The sequence below is a fragment of the Anas acuta genome, chromosome 1 (genome assembly GCF_963932015.1).
Source record: "Anas acuta chromosome 1, bAnaAcu1.1, whole genome shotgun sequence".
NCBI lineage: Eukaryota > Metazoa > Chordata > Aves > Anseriformes > Anatidae > Anas > Anas acuta.
The window spans coordinates 162951658-162972769 of NC_088979.1; the positions used below are offsets into that span (position 1 = coordinate 162951658).

At 43.6% G+C, this 21112-nt stretch overlaps 1 protein-coding gene and 1 long non-coding RNA gene across 20 annotated transcripts; one reads left to right on the forward strand and one right to left on the reverse strand.

Annotated features, from left to right (window-relative positions):
* Nucleotides 1-40: 40 nt before the first annotated feature.
* On the forward strand, nt 41-19986 carry LOC137849464 (uncharacterized). 19 transcript variants are annotated; one of them, XR_011091894.1, is made up of 12 exons: nt 4478-4616; nt 4843-4935; nt 5341-5778; nt 6782-6901; nt 7710-7771; nt 8700-8765; nt 9270-9434; nt 9820-9896; nt 10091-10191; nt 11774-12161; nt 15879-16197; nt 19145-19986. It is a non-coding gene; the product is annotated as an uncharacterized lncRNA (long non-coding RNA). The 19 variants fall into 19 exon arrangements; XR_011091892.1 differs by adding an exon at nt 41-2979 and having other exon boundaries at nt 4471-4616; nt 9820-12161; XR_011091893.1 differs by adding an exon at nt 3873-3972 and having other exon boundaries at nt 4471-4616; nt 9820-12161.
* Nucleotides 4430-5966, reverse strand: MYF6 (myogenic factor 6). The gene is made up of 3 exons (XM_068669092.1): nt 5272-5966; nt 5034-5118; nt 4430-4928 (listed from the first exon to the last, which is right to left on the reverse strand). The coding sequence occupies exons 1-3, from the start codon at nt 5788-5790 to the stop codon at nt 4810-4812; spliced, it is 723 nt and encodes a 240-aa protein (XP_068525193.1). The 5' UTR covers nt 5791-5966; the 3' UTR covers nt 4430-4809.
* Nucleotides 19987-21112: the final 1126 nt, after the last annotated feature.

Sequence of the window (21112 nt, forward strand, 5' to 3'; positions counted from 1 at the left end):
AGGGGGGGGGGAGGGAAGTGAAGCTGCTGGCGACGTTTCGGCCAAGTCTTGGGGGCGTGCGGTTTGGGGGTGAAAAGGGGAAAATGGTCCCCGCAGCCCTGTACTAAGCCGAAAGGGTTTGCTGCTCTCTTTGGCCCTCGGGTGCTTTGTCCTGTAGTTAAAGTGGTGTCACTAACTGTTTAAGTTCGCCAAGGGGGGACAAAAATGCATGACTGCGTGAGGCGAGGTGGGGGGAACATAGATTTGGGTGCTCTGGGATCGGGTCACACGGAAAAGTACTCACAAAGGAAAATGTACGCGTTTTCCCCGAGACAAATCCCCTTCCCATTCCTTCTCCTACTCGTGTGACCCGCTGCTGCAAGAGACACAACAGTCGAGCAGCGCCCTGAGCTTGCTAATTTTCTGCTTTCAGGCAATCTTGTACCGTTACAGATGCGTCCCAGCTGCCAGCGCAACAAACCCCTCCTGGAAGTGTAAAATTTCTAACCCCGCAATCCCTAAGTAACTTTACACAAGTCAGGGACAAAAGCTTTGCAGAGACCCAGCCGCAGCAGTAGCCGAGTGGAGCTGTGCAAGGGTCATTAGAGTGGTAATGAAGCCATTTAACAGGCATTTGCTAACGCGCAGGAATCCTTTGGTTTCATCCAGGTGGCTTTTGTAGCTGAGGAAAACACTACGAGAGGGCAAAGGAAACTTTCCCTACCTGGGAATATAACCCTGCACCCTGGGTTAACTCAAACGGAGAGGGAGCGTGACCCAGAGATGGTTCAAAAGCCCGGTGTGCGCCCAGGGAAAGGCGTCTGGGACTGGGAGGAGGTGATGCGGGGCATTTCCAGCCCTGGGAAATTCAGCTCAAGGAGCCTTGCAGAGAGCAGCGCGATGGGGGGACCTCCCCAGAGGGGATCACGCCGCCGAGGAGCCCTCGCACCAACTCGGGCAGCCTGAAGGAAAATGCAAGCGGCAGCACACCCTGCTTCGGCAGAAAGGATGCCTGATTATCTGAAGGGTTTGGGAAGGCTACATCTGCGCTGCTTTGGTTTATTTGGGGCCATAAACGGGGGGAGCCCCCTTTGAAATGAATACTGTAGGAAAAGCAGAAAGTTGATAAAAGGAGTAAAGTTACAGAAAGGGGAAAGCTCAGAATGTCAGGCTTCTGCCGCTCCGAGGTGCAGGTTGATGCCGAGCTGGGCCACATCTGAAACACGGCGGTGCCCTATTGTTTTCCCAAGAAGCCGCCAGTCAGGAGGGCTCTGCTCGGCGGTAACTTGAACTCTTTACTGGGCTGTGCCACACGCACACACACACTTTGATTTACCACGTTTGCGCCGGCTAAAATAGACCTGTTTACAGATTTATGCTTTGTGCACAAATAAACTTGCTCTTTGCCGTGCCGGTTGCAGAGTTCCGATCACCTTTCAGCGGTTTCTCTCCAGGCTTGCCCCGTGGAGCACAATGCCAGCCGCTGAGCTCTCCTTGCGGGCAGGGCTTTAGCTCGTAGTTTAACGCTTAATCCCACGGGGCTGGGGCTGGGAAGAAACGTGCCTTTTCCCCAAAGTCCTGGAGGACCCAGGAAAATTGGTTTCCTTTTCCTTGAGTATATGGGGGTGGGGGAGAGAAGAAGAAAGGATGGAACAGCCTGTCACTCAGGAAGAAAAAAAAAAATCTGCAATTAGTATCCCTGAAGAGCCCCCAGCTCCTCTGGTAAAGTGATCTCAAAACAAATTTGCAAAAGTGCGGTAGGCGAGCGGAACTGAAGACAGGGGAGAGAAAACAGCAGCTAAGAGGCTGCTGGTCGTGGGGTGTGTGTGTGGGGGGGGGGTGCGGGTGTGTGACAGCGCTGCATTTTAGGAGACGGGAGCCTCAAGCCTGCAAGGCAGGAGCAACCGGGCACCGGCGGGGAGGAAATGGTGCCCAGGAGCTCTTCGGGAGGTTTTCCTCCCCGCTGCCGCGCTGCACGCATTTCTGCATGGCTTCGGCCCGTTTGCAGCGCTTCCAATCCTTTTTCACACCCAGAGAGCTGCTACTGGCACAAACCGAGCCGAAACCGGAGCATCCGACCCGGAGCACGGGCACGGTGCCGGGGGGCTGGGGCGCACCGGGGGCCCGCACGGCCGGGGCTCGGCGCTGCGGGGGCGATTTTTGTGCCCTGAGCCTGCGGGAACCGCAGCGCTGGGGCAGGGGGCGGCGGGGACCCCTCGGGGCTCCCCGCAAAGCGGTTTCCCAGTTGGGCTCGTGTAGACGGGCGCTTGCAGGAGGGTGCGAAACGTTTGGTTCCCCCCAGCGCTGGGAACGGCGCACACCTAAGTAAACACATTAGTACCTGCCAGAGGGATTTGTATGGAAGACAGCTGAAGAAGGCATTGGCCTCTGCTGGCACTCTGGGACTCCCAGGAGAGATCAAAGGGACGCGAGGGGGATTTTTAGCAGCCTTGAGACTGGGAAAAGTTGCTAGTTCCTGCTACCGAAGGGGCGGCCCGGCGAGCACATGGCTCAATTACTCACCCCCCTCTCTCCCCTGCCCCCCGCTCCCGTTCCCGCAGCTCGTTTTCTGCAGGAAGGTGAAAGCTCTGGGAAAAAAAAAAAAAGTGCGGGTTCCCCTCGGGAGAGGGCAGTGGCAGCTCCGTGCGGGTTCCCCGGGTGGGTGAGCAGGTGGCTGGCTGCGGGGAGGGCTGGCGAGGGGCGCGGGGCAGGTGGCGAGCTGCGGGAGCGCCCCGCAGTGCCCGCCGGCACCCCGTGTCCGCCCCGCTGGCTCCCTGCGGGGCGCCTGGGGAGAAAGGCTGGGTTAAATCCCCAGCCTCCCCCGGTGACTGCCCTCTGGTTCTGTGATTCCACGGCCCTGTTTGCTTTGGCTTCGGATTTAGGCGAAGATTATCGTTATTAATATCAAACGCAAACAGTTTAATTGCAAACACACCGAGAAGTTCGCCGGGAAGCCTGGCACGCCGGCCGCACGGGGGTCACGGAGCGTCTCTTCGGGAGGTATTTTCTTTATTTAACGAAAAAACTTCCTTGGGGCAAATCTATTCCGCTCGAGTTGCCCAGCTGACGAAGGAGGCGCTGCGGGGGGGTCCTGCCGGGGTCCTGCCCCGCCGGGCCGCGGTGCTGGGCGCTGGGACGGGACCCTGGGACTCGTCGATCTTTCTCCAGAGCTCCAAATTACGCGCAGAAAGGAGCCCGAGCTCCCCGAGGCGCCGCTTTCTTAGCAGGCCGTGAGTTCCCCAAAGCAAAGGGTTTATTTGGAACCAGAAAAGGGGGGCAAGCGTGTGTCCTCTATCACGACATGCCCATCGCACCGTACCCCCGCAATGAGTTGTTACCAACGGATACAACTCATTTCGCTCTCAGCGGAGAGCAATTACTTAACAGGTTTAAAACCAGGCAGGCCACGGCGAACAAAAAGGGAGGAAGGACGGCACCGGCATCGCGCTTCTCCTTCAAGGGCTTCCCCTTCGGGCGAGCGCAGCCGTGCCAGTGTGGCCGGGAAGGGTGAGACCTTCCAGAAACGTGGCTGTGACCTTTCAAAAACAAAAACAAAAAATAAATCAGGGGTTAGAGCTGCCGAGGAGAGCGCCCACGGGCAAAGAGTTGCAGCAGAGCCTTTGAGCTGAAGCCGGTGCCTCTGTCAGCTGTCCCGCAGCGCGCTGTGTGTGTGCGCGCAGGGCAGGGCGCGCTGGTTTCCCGGTGGTCGCCCCTTCCTGGGATTACAAACAATCCCTTACAAACCGGAACGTCCTGGCCGCGAGGAGCTGCCGCTCCGCCATCCTCGGACAGGCTGTGTTGTGTTTTTTTTTTTTTTTTTTTTTTTACATCACTGAGTGAAAGGCTTCGTCTGCTGCTGCCCCCCTCCTCTCGCCGCTTAACTCCTTCCTCCCCGAGGGACCCCTCTCTCTTCTCCCTCAAGTAGCAGGGAAGCCAAGGGGAGTCGCCTTTCCTCGGGAGAAATCACGGCCCTCCGGCCCCGCGGGGAGCCGGGTACCGTCACAGCCTGCCGCTGTCCCTCGGGGCCCATAAAGCGTGCTGCAGACCCTCATTTCTCAGCCAGCGGTGCCCTCTCCCTGCCTGTTTAGGGGCACACGGCGCGGCTGGGGGGCTCCTTCCCCCCGGCTCCCAGTGCCCGACCCCGCTTCCCCGGGGAGACGGCAGGGGAGGAGGGGGTAATTAGCACCGCCGGGGCGGGCCTGGGCGAGGAGAGACGGTCCTTAGAGGAGGGAGCAGAGGGAAATGTGTCCCCGCAGCTGCCTCTGCCACACGGGTCCGGCTCTGCGGGGTCGTCCGGCTGAGGGCACGGCGGGCTCGGGCTCCAGGCTCGGCTTAGTACTGACTGAGCGGGAGGAGAGACACTGTAACACAAAGGGCTTTATTTTACAACCCGGGAGATCCGTCCGTCCTTATATACAATATCACATCCCACCATTTAAATATATATATATTCTTTTTTTTTTTTTTTCTTTTTTTCCGTGTTTACAAAAGAAAAGACAGTACTAAAAGTATTTACAGAAACGCAACGAGGCGGGACCTCTCTGAACGCCGCTAACACGGAAGGCAGGCGGCAGCTCCACTCAGACAGGAATGGACGTTTCGGTGAGCCTCGGGCAAAGCGGATCACCGGCACGCGAGTAAGTCTCTTAAATTAAAAACGGAAAATTTGGGGGGGGGGGGGAGGCTGGTCTATGCGACGAGGCGTAAAGAAAACAAAACTCGGGGTGAAAAGGGGGTCAGGAGGAGTCCTTCGGGCTCGGGTCGGCGGGGGCCGCTTCGTCAGGCTTGGGGGGGCCGCGGGACCTCGGCCCGAGCCCCGCCGGCCCTGCCTCATTTCTCCACCGCTTCCTCCACGCCGGGCAGCTTGGGCTCGTCGGAGGAAATACTGTCCACTATGGAGGAGAGGCAGCGCAGGCTGCTGGAAGCCGACGACTCGACGGCGGAGCCTCCTGCCAGGCGAGAGAAAAAGAGAGACGGGGGGGGTGCCTCGTGGGGACGGCGGCTGCGGCCGGTGGGGCTGGAGAGGGGGGTGGGGGGACACAGCGGGGTGTTACCTGCTCTGGGGCTGGCTCCCAGCGCCCGGGAATGGTCGGAGAGGTTTCTCCAGTCGGAGCCGCAGGTGCCGAGGAAGTCCGAGCCCTGCGGCAGGGGGGGACGCGGGGAGAGGGGAAGGTGCCTGCGTTAGCGGGGGGCAGCCCCCCCGTGCCCCGGGGCTGCGGGGGAAGGAGGGAGGCGGGCGGGGAGGGAGGGGAGCGGCGGCCCCGCAGCCGGGTGCCGGGCGGCCGTGCTTACATTTGCCTGCTTGGGGCTGAAGCTGAAGGCGTCCCCCCCGACCTCCTGCATTTTCTCTTGCTGATCCAGCCTGTGCAGGAGGTCCTGCAGCCTCTCGATGTAGCTGATGGCGCTCCTCAGGATCTCCACCTTGGGCAGCCGCTGGTTGGGGTTGGCCACAGTCCGCCTTTTCAGCGCCTCGAAGGCTTCGTTGATCTTCTTCAGCCGCCTCCTCTCCCGCAGGGTGGCCGCTTTCCGCCTGTCCGTGGGGGCCGACTTTCTCTTGCAGGTTTTACAAGCCCAGATCAAACACTGGCCGGGGCAGTGAGGGGGCTGCAGGCCCGGGGGGGCCAGCACATGCTCCTCGCCGCTGCTGTCGCTGCCGGCCTCTGGCGGCATTTGGTCCTGACAGGGGGACAAAGTGCCGTCGCTGCCTGGGTACAGCGGGGAACCCTCCGCCATCTCCAGTTGCTGCAGGGCTCCATTCTCCCCGTCCAAGTAGAAGAAATAGGAGCCAGTTTCGAAAAGGTCCATCATCATGCTGTCCCTCGGCCCCTCTGCCTGCTCGAGTTGGGTGGCAGGCTCGAAAACACCCCGAGGAACAACCCAGATGGAATTTAATTAGTGCAGTGACATAAGTCCCCCCTGCTTTATATATAGGAGCTGCTGAAACCCTATCCAACTTTTAGCTGTCGCGGTGCATCACCCTCCAAAACTGATTCCAGCCAGTCTCCTGGGCGCTGTCCTGAGAACATCTCCAATTTAGAAGGGGGGAGGAAAGGGGGCAGAACAAGGGGACACAGGCAAATAAAAAAATATATTTTTTTTTAAAAAAAGAAAACAAATGAAATAGAAAAATACACCCCAAAACTGGTGAGTGTGGGATGTGTGAGGGAACATGTGGAGGGGGCTCGTGGAGCCGTGTCCGGGTGCAGCGGGAGGCCCGGCTGCGGAGCTCAAGGGGCTCGGCCGCAGGACAAAGGCGGGGGGCTGCGGGTGGAGCCCGCCCCCAGCCCTCCCTGGCTCACACACACATACACTCATGCACACACACACACACATGCACACACAGATACGCACTGCACGCTTCTTACCCAGTGCTAAGTATAGGTCTACAAGGAGAGGTTTCAAAGGCAGCCACAGCTCTCCAAATAGAAGGGTTAATATTTTGAGAAGAAGTCCCTGCTATTCCCCCTCCTCTCTCTCCCCCCCCCTCCCCGCCTTGAGGCATGCCATTCCTGTGACCCACGCTGCCCGGGCCAGCCCAAGGTTAGGAGCCAAGCTCACTATTCCTCCACACACGGAGTGTCTCTGCCAAGGCAGAGTCTTGCTGCGGTGTCGAAGCACCCAGTTAGTGCACCTCAGTGTGGCGTTTTCATTTGAACTTTCCCATGTTGCCCCTGAGGTGACAGAAGTGACTCCAGGTGACTGGGTTACGGTCCGACGTGGCTCTCCGGACAGCCCCTGTCCTTGACAGTGTTTAGGGCAATCAAAGCTCAGGCATCTGTTCTAATTGCAGTTTAATCCCCAGGGCCTGGCAAGACTTCCAGGGCTTCCTGGCCCCGGAGACAGAAACGCAGCTTGTGATCACTCTCTGTTAGCATATACTGTAATGTCACATCATGTCTAGGCCTCTCTCACCTCACGGAAGGTAAGCTATGGGAAAATGTCCTGTCTGCTTCTTTCCCTGGGCTGCCTTGCTTTCCTTAATCACATGCAATTTCTCTCTGCTTATATAAATAAATAAATAAATAAATAAATAAATAAATAAATAAATAAATATTTATCTAAATAAAACATATATAGCCCTGGAATACCAGGGTATCTCTCAAAGCTAGCTTCTGACTTCTTTCTGAAAGGAACTGTGGCATTCTTGTTCCATTCTTAAAAGCTGCAGTTACCTTGATTATTGGCATGACTTTCTCCAAAACTGATTGCAAACCAGTTTTTATGAGTACAAATATATTATGGAGTAGCTGAAATTTTGTTTTGACCAAATCAGTATTGCTGAAATGGATCTCATTTCAGTTTTAATTAGGCAGAACACAATCCATTTTTGAATGAGACAGAGAAATTCAACCTGTTTTCAGTGAAACTAATTTTGATATTAATATTCCAGCACTGAGGTATTTTTTTCACTTTGTAGTAGCCTTACAGTTAAGGAGCTGAACATAAGACACAGTTTCCTCGCTCTGTACTTAGTTTGCTGTTTGACCTTTGACCAGTCATTTAATTTCCCTGTGATTTAATTTTCTACCTTTAAAAAGGGATATGTCAGCCTTTACCCATCCCTTGCATTTCTCATGTTGCCCCTTGCCATTATGTGCTTTTCAGTACCAAAGGGATGTTTTCCCCATACCGGTAATGACAGTGGTAATAAAAAAATAATAATGTCTGCTGATTGCTTAAAACTTTTCACCTTTACTACAGTTATTTTTTTTTTTTCTTTTAATCATTAGTTTCTTTGCTGCTGCTCTGGTGGTGTTTGGAACAAGACAGAAAAGATCAATCTACTGGTGAGGTGCATAAATAAAAACTTAGGTTGTGGGAGAAACACTACTAAAACGTGGTTGTCCTCTCAGAGAGTTTTAGCTTGACTTTGGAAGTTTCAAAAGTGGAAGTTTAGGAGCCACATGTTCCTTCTGCTATCAATAGCATTTTTGCTTTAAGCAGGAAACAAAATAAAATCTTATTTCTTTCCAACATTTATTCATTAAGAGCTGGAGTAAACAGACCTAGTTCCTCAGAGTAATGTAGGTGTAACATAGTTCTTTATTGAGCAGAACTTTCATCAACTGCAACTGATTTTTAGTTTGATGAAGTTGTCCATTCGCCCTCCACACAAGCAACTTTGATTGTGCTATAGCCATCACACTGCGTGACCCGTTTCTGCTCCTTGGTCATAACCAATGTCATAAAATAATACAGTTAGCAAGCAACCAGAACATATGTGAAGAAAATGCTGTTAGTAATGTTCTCCATTACAACAGTGGGCCAAGTGGAGGATTCATAAGTTGATGCTTGTCTTTTGCTCTTCACACCTTACATGCCAGATCTTGCTAGATATAAGCACAAGGATCTAAAAGGAAGTAAAAACAAGAAAAAAGTGGGCATGGAATTGGAAGGGGGACCACTGCAAACTCTACCTGTAATCAATTTGCTTTTACGTCACAGCTGATCTCTAGAACTTCAATCACCCTTTCCTCCAAATTAATTCTAAAATATTCTGTATAATTAGGGTTGAATAGTGAGTTCATAACTGATCAGGTCACTCTTGACATCTTATGGCTTGAGCAGAAGTTTATAGTCTGGAATTACAGAGAAATATTTTCTTATCTTGGACCCACAGGGCCCTGTGTACCACTCCAAATGCTTCCTTTTTCTTCTTCACTTACTTCAGCCACAGGCTAGATGGAATTTTAACCTTTTATCCCTTTGACTCTTCACAGCAGTATCAATAACCAGTGGGGATCAGGCATAACTGTTCCTGTTTAGCACTCTGAATGGGCACCTAGGTAAGGATGATTTATTTTTTTTTACTTTTATTTTTTAGTGTGAATTGTATCACCTCCTGTTTCAATTTTACAATTTTTAATCTAGCTTCTCAACAGGAAAATTCATACACTGTCCTCATTATAGTCTCAAGGCAACCACTTAGAGTAATTTTGCTACAAAGTCCAAGCTTGTTCTCCCGTCCTGTTCTCAGTCACTTCCCATTCACATAGACCTTCTCACCTGAGTTTTTTAGTATATTCAGACTGGGCTCGACAGCATATCTGGGGATATCAGTTAACTTTTTTTTTTTTTTTGGTCTCTTATTACCTGTATGTTGTATAATTACGACACCAGTCAAAGTTTTTCTAGGGTTAATTTTTTGCCTTTCCTCCTGAAGTGTCAAGAGGTGCACTCAAATACCCATATAGGGTGTGTTTACATTCTCATTTTCATTTGTCAGGAATGCCCTTATGGATCCAATCTCTGAATAGCCCACACTTACTGCATTTTGATACTCATTACAGGGTGCTCTCAGCATGTGTCATCTGGATTTTGTTCCAAGGAAACTAAGCGGGAAAGTACCCTAAAAAGTGAAGTGGATACTAGGTCATCAGCACTATTAATTTCTACAGATCTGATCCTGATGTACCTATACTATCTGCTAATCTACTGATAGTCACAGTTCACTGGTAAGAACTACAGAAAAACTTGATGTGTTGCTGCACTATGAAATTCACTGCTGAAATAGTACATTATGCCAAGGATTGCAAAAGCCTAAAAGAATGAAACATGGAAAGAAGTTTTAAGCAGATGAGAAGGACTAAGGCATCTTTCTTTTCTAGAGATGTTTCAAATGTCTGAGTGATGTGGACATCATAAGGGCAATGCTAGTGCACAAAATGCATGCAATCTGGTAAAGAACATATATTTATCCCAAATCTACAGTTTGCCAGATAAATGTTTGTTGAAGAGAGATTAGATAATTTCCATGAATTTTCTTGAAAGTCTGAGCAATGGTGACCCTATGGGAGACCAGATTTTATTATGCTGACAATGGCCTGTGGGAAATTTAAGCAAAGGAACTTGACTGTCATTCATGGAAAAATAACTCCTGCTGCTGGAATGAAGCATGCCAGACTCCATGGCCTGTGGTATGTAGGCACACTGCTTTTCTGAACTCAATTTTCTAAGTTATATGAACTCCAGAGTGGTCTGCAGCAGCATGGAACATGGAGCAGCTTTAAGTCTTGATTTTCATGTATATATGTTGTTATACTTCCAGCTGACTTTTTCTTACTTAGATTCTATTATTTACTGTACTCTCTTCAAATTCTATTTTTCCAAGGAAATGATATTATTTGGATATCCACAATGTCACGTGCACTCACTGCAAATTTGGGAACTGACTAGAGGAAGTGCGTGTAGTCTGCATGCTGGTGCTTGTGCGTAAGTATATGGCCATTTCAGAGAACATGTAAACAAGCATCCCTGAAATGCAAGTTTGGCAAGTGGAGTAGTGAATCGTAATGTATTCTGTGGGGCTAGAAAGTCAGTAAGGTAGAGATATGAAAAAGACTACTTCATATAATTATACAGTCTCTGTAGGGGAAGATTTAAAAAAAAAAAAAGTCTTATTCACAGTGGCCTTGGCTCTATTGCTGTTCCAAATCACTGCTGTTTTCCTTTGATTGGATATGGACTTTAGTGTTCATATCAGTTACAGTCCTGTTAGTATCTGAGAGGTGCAACCTTGCTAACTAAACAGACTCCTCTGGTTCAAGATGGTAAGGTAGGATTTCATTACAGCTCTCATGTTGGGCAGTTATGAGACACAGTTCTAAATGGCAGATGCTTTAATGCCTGTGTCAGGGTCTACAGTGACAAATAGTCACCACTGCACAAACACATTTATTTTACTACAAGACGTTTTCCTGGGGAGGAGGCATTGCCAATCAGAAACCAGAAGCCCATTGCACTGTTGCTGGCTGGGACAGGCATTTTCCGTGGTTCTATCCTGGGATTCTTTGCAGGAAAGAAAGCAATAAAAATTATAGTCATCTTCTACTTTTGATTAGGAAAAAAAAAAAAAAAGGAGGGGAGGGGGGGGACTTGAAATTTGACAAGAGTCCAAGACACATCACGTGCTTTATAATAGTATTTTTTGCTGTAACATTTTTTTTTTTGTAAGTACAGGAAAGATCATTTTATAGTTATATACTTATTTATTTGTTTAGACTATAAGCAGAAAGTGCATTTTCACACTATACAGTTTCAGAATGTAATGACAATGATATCTAAACTCAGTCAAAAGGACAATAATTAAACCATAGATAATTAAAATAAATACAATTTTTAATTCTGTAAGTGAAAGTAAAGAAAAGCTTGTAGGAGAATCAGTGTCTGCAGTCCAGCACTTAGACTAATCATATCCCTGCTGCCTATGGACAGAAAGAGAGCTTAGTGTTCAGGCAGTGGAAAAAAGCAGCTTTCTTTTCTGAAGCTCATAAGAGATTTTGGCAGAACCACAGCACTTCGTGGTAAAATGGGATGACAGTGCCCTGGAGTCTGGAAACCATGAAGGTACAATGGAAGTTATGGATGTACAGAGCTCTCTTCCCAGCAATAACATAGGGATTGTTTAAAACAGTACATCACAAAGCCACCAAGTGTTTATGCTGAATGATCACCTTCTATACACAAATTGCATTAAACAGTTTCATTATCTATCGCCAAATTTTTTTTTGGGTTCCTGGTATAAACCCTTTGACATATGGATGTACCAGTACAATGAGCCATTTGATTAGAGATACATAGCACTGGATAACTAAGATAAAGTTAGTAAGCTGTAGTCACATGTAGGCATTACTGGGTCTTGACTTATTTCCTGGTGCTGCATTAATATACTCAGTTATTCCATGCACTTGTGGATTTAAAATGCAGAAACAACTGATATGAGAATCTCCTGAGATCCCTTTCTAAAATGTAAATAATGTGTTGGAAGTAATGCAATCCTTTCATTGTCCCATAGATTTCCTTGTTCATCATAGAATCATAGAATACCCCGAGTTGGAAGGGACCCATAAGGATCATCAAGTCCAACTCCTACAGTATACATTTTCTCTGTTGTCTATAATTTCAATTTTTTTTTTATTATATTTTCAACATTGTTCTGCTTTTGTGGACAAACAATTTAGCTCATAATTTGGAAGAAGTGTTGATTTATCCATGATTTGTATTTTGAACATTCTGCATGATTTATACTTTGAGATTTTTTCTCTGTGAATCATCATTATCTCTTTTTCTTTCCACTACCCACATTACAGCCAACTGAACAAATAAAGCTTGTCTCATATACATTGTTATGGCTTGCTTGAGATCCTTTGGGTGACATGTCATCAATCTTTCCATAATATATGGTAAATATAGAATGATGTTTTTCTGTCCTGCCATGTTTTCAGCCTTAGCAGACATAAATGCTACATCTCAAGTGTTCTCTTTCAAGTTCTTGCTTAGGCACAATTGGCTTTGCTAAGTCACACTCAACTTTGAATATATGTTGAGGGATTTTTGGATGTTCTTCCTGCAACTAATATACATGTATATTCATGTATACTTAGATATAAAATGTTTTCTAGGACTGGAATTTTGTCCCTCTAGGTGATTTCAATTTTACCTTTGAATCCTTCTGTGAACCAGTCAATTTCAAGGCATAGCTATTGTTCTCTTTAACCCTTTAATGTAGACATTTGGATTACTTTTGTTCTTTGTGTTTATAAAGAGCTCTTTCCCACCATCAGAGGAATGAAGTTTTAGTTTACATCTTTGTTTATTTATCATTTAGATATTTAGTACTTCTTTTTTTTTTTAAACTCATATTTGGTGCTGGATATTTTTATACTCCTGCTATTGTCATAGTACTGCCATCATCCGAATTTCCATAAATATGTTGCTGACTGATTTGAATGTAATGTTCACAACATGAACTTGGGGTAGTCTGATGTGACAATTCCTTTCTATGCACTGGTCAGATTCTGTTCTCTGCGTAGCTTTTCACAAGTCTTTTGCTTCCTGCATATCCAAAATCCTTGGGCTTTACTGGGCTTTAATCCAAAAATAAAACAACTGGGTTTGTATATTCATTCTTAAATATATATATATATATATATATATATATATATATATATATATATATATATCACTTTCTCCCTCTCTTTCTGTAGTATAGAAAAAAAATGTTTTCACAGACCTACTTTTATCTCTGAAGAATATACAGATCTTCAAACATTTTCATTATTCATTCTAATATCTTCTTACTGTCTCCACTAGGATGGAGCTGATACATTAGTTGGTGTATTTTGGGGCCATTTTGTGTCACTCACAGTATTCTGCATCTGCTGGTTTCTTTTACTCATTAAAAGACAAATATATTCCTGTCCCTTCCTGGCTATAACCTAGTCAGTAGTCTACCTGGAAAATACCTCAAAAGTCCTTAAAGTTTTGTCTCCCACCAAATATAGGGAAGATGTGTTCAAGGTGCCAGGAATGACTTGTCTCACTGCTGTCCACCAAATCTGTCATCTGTATTTTCTGAGAAAGATGTGTATCAGATGCTTCAGCTGAAGATACAGCATGCTCTGTAGGTTTCAACAGGAAAGTTTCTTCCTAATTCCTGTAGTTACTGTGATATCCATCCTCAAACGTGACAGACGGAATCTCTTGCAAACTCAAATTCTGTATAACATATCTGGGACTTGAGAAGATGTTGATGCAGAATCTCCATGTATCTTATCTACACCGGTTTTCAAAAGGAAAATATCTGCTTCTTTTGGAAAATAGAAGCCATTAAGAGAAAGGTTTCTGAAAATAATTTTGCTCTGAATTAAATAGCAATAATGACCTTGAATCTAGCATATATTGCATCATGTTGTTATCAGAACCTGTTGCACCACTGCAAAACTCTTTTAGCCTGTGAAGGTCATTATGTTATTTGACTGTATGTCATTTAAGGTACATGCTTTGTAAATAAGGTTACCTGCGATCTGTCAGTGTAAGAAATAGAACAGTCTATCTCATATTCCTTCATCTGTTCTGTTCATTTCATGTCACTTCATAACTTCTGCATGTTTATATGCAAGGTTTCACTTGCTTTGAGATTCCTTAGGCTCAGAAATGTATTCTTTTAAGTACAACAGGACCTAGGGGTTGCAACAGTCTCTTGAACGTGCTGTGGGTTTGTGGCACAACGAAAATCTGCAGTTTTTTCATGTGAGATTTTTGAAATAAGTAACTGTCCCTGGCCACTTTTTCTGTACCATATTAAGTCACCTCTGTGATGCTCCAATAGTACAGAGGAGTCTTATGGTCACCCTAAAAGAAAACATGAAATTTCTTGTAGTCAGGAAGAACCTTGTCTTAGTTGACATTCTTTCTTCCCCATGAAGTTCATCTCACATGTAGGAAACAATACAGGAATGAAAAAGGATCAGTATTTAGAAATTCTACCTGACAAAATGATTCTTACCCTTTTTGTTCTAGTCACACTTTACACAATCATACTCAAAAAATTTCTGTATTTCATCAGATCATGCTGGAGAACATTTCAGAGAAACTGCATAGACTAAAAGATTGCCAGAAGTGCACTCTGCCTGAAAGAAAAAAAATCACCAAAATATGGCTTAAACTGATTCGATAGAAATGTTTGGATTTTTATAGAAGTTATACTAATTATGTTTCTTAGAAAATAAATATTGATAATTAAACATTGAGGAAAATCTTAGAAGAAAGAAATAACTTAAGAATGTATTCTGAATATATAGAGAATCCCTGGAAGACCAATCCTAGATCTGCATTCTGAAATTTGTATCTAGACAACATATAGCTATTTTTAGACTTAAAGAAAATAGTGAGGAAATATTTTTCTTGTGAAGTGTGAAACAGCTGGCTTATAACAGAATCTGTTGACCTGCAGTGCCAGTATTTTTAAACAACATTTGTGCATTACAGCAGGCTAACAGAAATGTTTGGCTGGAAGTGCTAAGCAGTGTAATTATCATTTTGTATTATTATCAACTACTATAATAGCTGAAAAATAGACAGAACAGAAGTAACTGTGCACCATGAATAGTAAGCAGATGCTATGTATGCTGCAAGCTCCAAGTGACAAATAATCAATCTACTTTAGATATGTCCACATGTAGTAGCCTAGTCACATTATGTTCAGTGGGAGCTACTGAGTACTTTTTATTTCTAAAAAGCCCGTTGCTTGAATTAGATTACTAATTATATATTATAAATGCCATTTTATGAGAATACACTTTCTTTCAAAAGCTTTGTACTGGAACTACTGTCTTCAGCTTGGGACAGCAACATTGGAGCAGCACTAAAAAGCAACTAGCAATGTTTGCAGGCAGTTTCTGAAAAGGGATGGTAGTGTAAGGGACAGGTAAGTTCACAGCATGGCACTTGCCAGTTCATGTTAGAGCACCTATCTTTCTTTTCCTTCAGAATTGGTTACTTGCAGCCATGTTAATTAGCAAGTTGCAAAATCAATGGCGAGTGGAGATAATGAGAGCAGTTGTGTGTACAGCAGGAAAGCAGTCTTCAGGGTACAAGTCCAATCACAGAATACTTTCATCTTGCACTCACTTTGGTGTCATCAATAAGATATGTCTTGCTTTGAGGGATCAGGATCACTAGAAATAAATAATAGCTACACAGGACAGAACCTGTATTTCAGAACTGAATACCAATCTGTAAACTGTGTTTGTGAAGGACAGCATTAGCATTTTTCAAAACAAATTAAAGATTCAGAGTAGTGTTCCAAAAAATCAGTTAAGCACACAGTATGTATGTGTATGTATATATAACTATTATATTATACATTATAAACTAAAATAATGTAACAATATAAAAGAGAACAACCTAACAAAGATTCTCATATGTAGGCATCAAACAAGTATTTAACAACAGGGTAAAGAAAGTTTGTCATATTTAGAGGGTTCCCAGTGAAGAATATATGGGCTTTGAAATGTTTACAAGATTGATCATTAACAGTGACGTGGGTAAGGCAGAAGTTGTCTGTGATATTGATTGTCCATGAACAGTCAAGATTTTCTTTTTGTATTTCTTTCAAGATGAAAAATCCATCCTGCACAGTCTACTAACAGTCAAGGTTATTATGGTAAAGAAATAGACAGCGTGAGAAACCTTACGTGGACTTCTACAGATCTTATCAAGGAAATCAGTTTTCATTATTATAAGAGAATTAGGTATCAGCATTCAAACTATTAATGTCATCAGTGTCATTAGTGAAGAACGAACAAGAAGGATTGCCAACTAATTAAGAACTAACTAATTGAACTTGTTTCTGGAGAAGAGAGGTCCCTGAAGGTTCTGGATCATCAGTGTTGCTCCATTTGGATCCAAAAGTGAAGTTAATAGTAAATTGACTAGGTATGTATGTATCTTTTGGTAACAGATGCTAAGGCTTCATGTTTTCTGGAACAAGTGATCACATGACTGACATTCTTTGCCAACTATATCATTCATTATACAAGCTGAAAAGTAATGTATGAGCAAAATCAAGCAACATCAACAACCAATGGCTTCTTATAATTAGTTGTCTCTTGGTCAGAGGATGTGTCTTTGCAGAATTTGATTTTACACAAGCAGCAGCAACAGTTTATAAACAAGAGTCTGCAGAAGCTCAGATTATCACATCTTATTGGGAGCTTTCTCAGGCAAGCATCTCAAATTTGAGGTTTCCGTGGTTCCAGGAATTTAGTAACACTTTATGTAAACTATTTTTCAGAATTCTAACCATTCTATACTGTGATTATGTCCTGATGTTGGGTTAAAACAGAGAACTTGCTGAGTGTTTTGGGGAAGTTTTAAGCTGTCCTTAAAGTCATGTTGCTGAAGTAAGAAGAGGAAAAAAAACCAACCAACCAAACCAAACAGAACCAAAGAAAACCAAACCAAACCAAAGCAAACAAACAAAAACCAGAAGACAGACCTAAGGCTGCAAAAGAAAAAATGGCATAGTCATCTTAAGACAAAATCAGAAAGGCAAAGGACAAATAAAAAAACAACTATCAAATGACACAAAAAATAAGAAGAAACTTTCAACAAATATTATAGTAGCAAGAAAACTAAGAGATCCTGAATAGAGAGAAAGACTTTAACTGATGAAGCTGTGCTTAATGCCCCTGTCAATTCAAATTACAAGAAGTTAAGTGGGTTTAACTAGTTAACACAATTAACATTAGTGACAAAAAGATAAGGGGTCAGGACAGGAAAACCAAGAGGTAAAAGTAATTAGATTATTGTATCTATTAAAACTGGTTCAGCCTCAGCATACTTAGAAAATTGACTGAACTTATCTCAGTGCCATTTCCTGATATCTTTGAGAGATCACGGATGATGAGATTGCAGAATATTATAGATGAGCAAATGGAATGCATATTCTTAAACAGAAAAAAAAAGGGTTCTTTTAGGTGAGTAGTTCAACCTAAGTTTCTCTAAAAATGCTGGGAAAATAATAGAATATATATATGTTCCTGGAAGAATACAAAGGAGTAAATAACGCTAACTTGGAACAGTCTTATTCTCATTACAAAATCTTCAAGAAGGAGCTGTGCCAAATCAATTTAATCTTCTGTAGCAAGTCAACAATTCTTGTGGTTACAGGATCAGGAGAAACCACTTATCTTGATTTTAATGTAGTTTTTTATAGCTTCACATGACATTTTCATATGAAAAACGGGAAAACGAACCCCCTTTGTGCATTCAACTGTTTGGAAACTGCTCAAAGAAGAACTCTCAAACGGTTCTGCTCTGGGAACTCATGTCTTAATTAATATCTCAGATGAAGGTATACAGCCTATCAAATTTGCAGGTATCCCAAACAGTATGAATTCTGAGCTTGTTGGAGGGCATGCTTAGATTTTAAGCTGATTGTGAAAAATCAGAAATATGGTCTTTAATAGATTCCATTTTGATGGGAGCAAGGACAAAACTGAGCACGTTGGAAAGCCTAATGAATTATAGGCTAACTAGATAAAAGGTAATTCTTCAAAAGAAGGAAGGGACTGGGACTCAGAAGCAGGCAGGAGGCACGTGAGGTTATCCTTCTGTTCTGTTCTAGGCTAATAAGGCTTTAGCTGCAATCCTGTGCCCATTTTCAGGCATTGTATCTCAAAACAGATACAACTGGTACAACTAGAGAAAATGTAGAATGCTAAAAGGAGCAACTGGGAGGCTTAGAAACATTAGCTGAATAAATGCTGAATGAATGTTGTATAGACTAGAGAACAGAGATGTTAATAGTAATACTGTAATACTGTCCATGATTGAGTATGTAGTAAACTGATGCTCGTGGTTATGTGGACTGAAAATAAGTTATACAATTAGTTATAACAAGGCAGTTTTGTCTGTCTTCTGATGGAAGGATAAATACTAGACTGGTTTGCCTGCGGAGCAACAGCTATATAGACCTCTGCCAGCAACGATGTTGCCTTCAAGCAGAATATGATAGAATCTGGAACTTCCTAAGATTCGTTTTTTGCCTTATTTTCCTATGATCTATGCTATCATTATTTCCTACTAGAATGGATTCTACAATATTAACTAAGGAAAATTAAGATGGAAAAAAGGAAGATGGTCTAGGTATCAGAACTCTTGTAAGATGGGATGACATCCAGCCAGGCTCCCAACATTTTTTTTTGAATACTGTACTTGGGTGTGTGAACTGTGCCTTCCATATTTCATGTGAGAGCCTGCCCCCCTCAGGCTACATCACTTTCTGAATGGACATTCAAATATTGTTGAAAGTTGCACTACTGGAGTATGGCAGATAGACAGTGATTCCTCAGCAGCCTTAGCCCAGGGACCAGCATATTTGATGTGATAAATGCAGATAAACAGATCCCTGTTCTGAACCAAGCAGAGGATGAAAATAAATCAGTGTCTCCTATGTGTTATTTAAATGTTTAAAATACAAGCCTAGAGATGTAGTTCTGGATCCTTTTTAGAGGGTAAATCAAAATTGGCAATTCCCTATTTTTTGACAACAATGATAATAAGATGATAACTCCCAAGCCAGTGCAAGCTACAGTCAGAGCTATGTGGGCATGTGTAATTTGCCAGTTTTTGTCTCCACTGTCAATGCTTGCTGTCTCCCAGATTCCACTCATAATTTCTGAGAGTTCCTTTCCTTAGTGACAGTTTTTCTGTATGCTTTGAAGTTGGGCACTTGCCAACTAAGGATTCTGCTGCACAGCAGGATGTCCCAGAGTTAAGCATTGTAATGCTTAAATGTCCTTGAGATCCTTGAGCACAAGCCAACTCCTGTTCAGTGTCATTACTCCTTTCTCAATGCCTCTCCCTTTTTGACCTTCAGGAAAGAAGAAGAAAAAAAACACCAATAACAACAAAAAAAAAACAAACAGAATTTCACACACTTCCAGCTTCATGGAACATGGGGTGGATGGTAATCAGTGTGGTCTATTTACTGAAAAGTTAATATGCCCAAAAGCCAAAAGTGCTTTGAGTATGCAGACAAGCTAGAGAGAAACTTACATTTGGAAAGGCTCGCATGTAGGATATGGCAATGGTTGCCCTAATATCTCACTGCCCCTTTGTGACCAGGACTGGGCTGAGCGTCCAGGCTATTTTGAAGGTGTTGGCCTCAACAACTTCCACTGGCTCACTTCCTCCCAAAGTCAGGGGTTTGGATTACGCAGCCATGCCAGCAGACCAGCCATGTGATACATCTTTGGCAAGGAAACTTTATTTGAATTGTGTGCAAGCCATGTGCAACACAAGGTTAGCCTCTGCTGAAATATAAAGCCTAAAATTATTTTTGCAGTCCTCTGAGATTAATTATAAATAGTTCTACAGTATATACAATTGATTTCCTAAATGTGATTGAGTCTATTCTATATAGATCATAAAGAACTGTTTTAAAATGATAGCAGAAAATCTTGTTTCATTTGATATGTAATCTTAATTTCATTATAAATGAAACATTAAGAATTTTCTCATAGATTTGCCTTTTTGGAAAGATGAACTTCTTACCAAAATTTATCAATATACCAAGCTCTCACTCTATGTTTGGAATTTATTTTTTCAGAAAAAAGGATAACGTTGTATAATGTTGAATATCAGTGGAATATAGTACTTAAGTATTTCATTAATGGACCATTCTTTTCTCCTAAGCACTTTAATAAAGGCTTTGTCAAATATGTTGTTTACAATGGATTTTTGTTAAGTACAAAGTTCTTTTCATACAGACATTGGCTCTGTTAACATGGTTTCTTCAAGCTTATGTCTAGGTTTTAAATCCTTCTGGAGCTGACACCAACTGTCCATTTTGACACTTGCTCATTAGTTTTCTCTCAATGGAATCATTCTCTGTCTTTCAGCTGTTGTAGCAATTTTATATTTTACAACGCCTCCTTACAAGACCTCACAACATTTTCCTGGTTTTGGAGAACCATATAATATGATGGCACAAAGTATTTCACAGCTCTATCAGAATAATTTTGCACTTGTTCCAGTGGTCATTCAAGAAAATGAAGCTTCATTCTAACTCCTTGCAATCTGTTAAATCAAAATCGATTATTTCTGTAGACCAAGACTTAATGGTCATGACAACTATTAATCCAAGTCATACGTCCCTCTGTTAGCCTGAAGGAAGATATACTTGACAAATTCAGATGTCCCTTTAAGAGCTTGAGTATGTGTTTATGTGTGTGCATTAGATAAACTACATGTGGATGTAGTATATCATAATAGTGACAACAAGTTAGAAAAATGTTGGCATCTCAAATAAGTTAATTCTTGACATTTTGCTATTATTCTAAACACGGAGACAAGAGATTTGTGTCCAGAGGCTGAGTAAGAAGCAAGGTGCCTTTTGTCACAAGTAGCCTGCTGTGCTCCAGGGGTACTCATTTGAACATTTCCAGCAATGAAGCTCTCTGCAAATACTGTTTTAGCTAATGCCCACTTTCCACACCAAGAGCTGCTGCTTACCACAAGTTCTGTACTATCAAGATGCAAGAACTGACAGGATGATGAACACAAAGTAAAGCATGAGCACTGTGTGGCAGTGATAGTGTCTACAGTATCTTGACAATATCTATGCCTTTTGTTTGTACTGGGATAATGCTGACAGGAGAAAGAATTTATTCCTTGGACAACATCGTAGTTGTGATACCAAGTGTACAAAGAAATTTTGGGAGAAATCACTTTCCCCACAGAGATTCCAAATATGAACAGATAGGATGGATAAAAGTTGGGAAAACAGGTTTAATATTTCCCTCCCCAAGAAGCTGAGAGACACAGAAGTGATTTGTGCAAAGTC

Bases quoted from the DNA above. Each gene is read 5' to 3' on its own strand.
- MYF6 (XM_068669092.1), bottom strand. From the start codon at position 5,790: ATGATGATGGACCTTTTCGAAACTGGCTCCTATTTCTTCTACTTGGAC. The intron at 5,119-5,271 runs GTAAGCACGGCC...CCCCTGCCGCAG, and splicing joins TCAGCCCCAAGCAGGCAAAT to GGCTCGGACTTCCTCGGCAC. The intron at 4,929-5,033 runs GTAACACCCCGC...CTCGCCTGGCAG, and splicing joins GGGAGCCAGCCCCAGAGCAG to GAGGCTCCGCCGTCGAGTCG.